Genomic DNA, 2,706 nt, shown 5'->3' with positions numbered 1-2,706 from the left:
ATTTATATATATGGAGTGGCTGTGTGGTAAGTAGCTTGCTTACCAACCACATGGTCCCGGGTTCAGTCCCACTGCGTGGCATCTTGGGCAAGTGCCTTCTACTATAGCCTCGGGCCGACCAATGCCTTGTGAGTGGATTTGGTAGACGGAAACTGAAAGAAGCCCGTCGTATATGTGTATATATATGTGTATGTGTGTGTGTGTGTTTGTATGTCTGTGTTTGTCCCCCCAACATCGCTTGACAACCGATGCTGGTGTGTTTATGTCCCCGTAACTTAGTGGTTCGGCAAAAGAGACCGATAGAATAAGTACTAGGCTTCCAAAGAATAAGTCCTGGGGTCGATTTCTTTGACTAAAGGCGGTGCTCCAGCATGGCCGCAGTCAAAAGACTGAAACAAGTAAAAGAGTATATATATATATATATATATGTATATATATATATATGTATATATATATATATATATATATATATATATATATGTATGTATATATATATATATATGTATATATATATATATGTATATATATATATATATGTATATATATATATGTATATATGTATATATATATATGTATATATATATGTATATATATATGTATGTATATATACATATATATATATATATATTCCGTAAAAACCCATGTAATTTGTGCACCTGTGTAATTTATGCAGGTGATTTTTCAGGATAAAATTTGTTAAAAAAAAAAGCTCTTACTCATGTAAAATTTGCACCTTAAAGTTTTCAGAATTGCCAATATTAGCCCCTGCTCTATGTGGTTAAAATGAAAACTTGAATTGTGGCGGGAAGGTTTTACTTATAAAAGAGGACAGAGTGTTTTGGTTTTTAATCAAGATTTTTACAGCTCTGAATATATGCTGCTAAAAGCACTGGAAGACCAAAAATGGTGTTAAACCGAGCGATAAATCTAGTATACCATTGTGGATGGCCGCAGTAGAAAAACAATTTCACTAGCTTCTGGATGTAAAGTGAAGAAGATAGTAAAAGGCGGAGTTGTTCAGATTTTAGTGAAAAACGAAATTTGAAGTGTGAACGCACACTACTTGGTTTGTGATCACGTGGAAAGAAAATTAAAAAAATGTCTTTATTAATCAGAAGGTCATTTTCTTTGTTTTCGTGGAAAAAAAAATTGCCGAGGATCTTTTTAAGTGATAAAATAATATTTTCGCCAGTTTCATTTTTTCCAATTTGATTTGTTTACATTTTGTCGTATTTTAAGTAATCTTCATAAACATCCCAATAAAAAGGATAAAATAAATCATAAAACAAATTTTGATTTCCTGTGTTACTTCATAATTATTTATATTTATTTATATTTCCTTCGAAGCAGATAAAAATATTAATTTTAAAACAAATTTAGTTTTTTATTGCTGTTCATCACGAAACTACCGAACGTTACCGAACATATTTCGGCGGAAATGACCGAGGTCTTAATTGCGGTCGTCCAATGTTCACTTTATGTTGTTGGACATTCTTAGAGAAACTTTATTATTTTGGAGGAAGTTACTGAGTTTGAGGAAAAGCTGAAGTGAAATTATAATTGTTCTGGTCTTGACAGAACTAGAAAAAGAAAAGAAATGAAAAATAAAGTTGATAACGTGAATCCTGTAATTTACCAGCGTAAAGTTGATCGACACGTGCTCCCTGCCGAAGAAGACGAAAATGTAATTGACGAAATCGATGTCCGTGAAATATTCGATTTAGTCCGAAATATTAATGATCCTGAACATCCACTTACATTGGAGGAACTTAACGTCGTGGACGAAGATCACATTCATATTGACAACAGCAGTAATCTGGTGACATTAGCTTTCACACCGACCATTCCGCATTGTAGTATGGCTACACTAATTGGTCTTTCGATTCGTGTGAAGTTACTTCGCTCATTACCGACTCGTTTTAAGGTGGACATTGCCATTGCACCAGGCACACACAATTCAGAACAAGCGGTCAACAAACAACTGGCCGATAAAGAAAGGGTTGCTGCTGCATTAGAGAACAGTCATTTATTATCCGTCGTTAACCAATGTCTCTCAACGAAATCCAAAACGTGACAAGGTTTGTGTGAATGTGACTAGATTTGTTGGGTGAATATATTAATCCGGACTCTACAACCACCGTTGATATATAATATAATTTATTTTGTTTATCATATTCATTTGTATAGCCATTACAAGTTATCCTTCCAAACTTACTTTTTGTCTGTGGTTTTTGGTTTTTATTTCTTTACTGATTTTAGTCATTGGATTCTGGTTATTTTTTGAAGCATCGACTTGACTGGTTTAGTCAAGCTGCAATATTTATTTTAACCTGTTTTTTTATTTTATCGTCCTCTACCAAAGCAATCTTTATAGTTGTCAGGCATGTTATGAACTAACTCCAGGAAACAATATATCGAAAACACAACTATGAAATAAGATATATTCCTAGTTTATCGAAAAAAAAAAGTTCTTTTATTTTGGGCAATTCAGTTACCTAGGGTAATTGTTTAGTTTAGGGATTTAAAAAAGGTAAATAAAAATTAAGGGGGAGATAGTAAAAGGGATATAAATACTGGAACCAAAAAGCGAACAAATGTCGTTCTTCTCAATGGAATTACGATCTATGAATTCGTGTAAATAGGATAAAAACAATAATTGACGTTGTAGTTTCTGTTTCTCACACATTCACTTATTTCCAACATTCT

At 33.0% G+C, this 2,706-nt stretch overlaps 1 protein-coding gene across 1 annotated transcript; it reads left to right on the top strand.

Annotated features, from left to right (window-relative positions):
- The first annotated feature begins 1,397 nt into the window (after positions 1–1,397).
- LOC106882569 (cytosolic iron-sulfur assembly component 2B) lies at positions 1,398–2,214 on the top strand. Its single transcript, XM_014933285.3, has one exon. The coding sequence runs from the start codon at positions 1,598–1,600 to the stop codon at positions 2,072–2,074; it is 477 nt and encodes a 158-aa protein (XP_014788771.1). The 5' UTR covers positions 1,398–1,597; the 3' UTR covers positions 2,075–2,214.
- The last annotated feature ends 492 nt before the right edge of the window (positions 2,215–2,706 follow it).

Source organism: Octopus bimaculoides, chromosome 12 (assembly GCF_046866305.1).
Source record: "Octopus bimaculoides isolate indiv1 chromosome 12, ASM4686630v1, whole genome shotgun sequence".
NCBI classification, from domain to species: Eukaryota; Metazoa; Mollusca; class Cephalopoda; order Octopoda; family Octopodidae; genus Octopus; species Octopus bimaculoides.
Note: the sequence above shows the minus strand (reverse complement) of the source record. Positions and strands in the feature narration are given on the sequence as shown.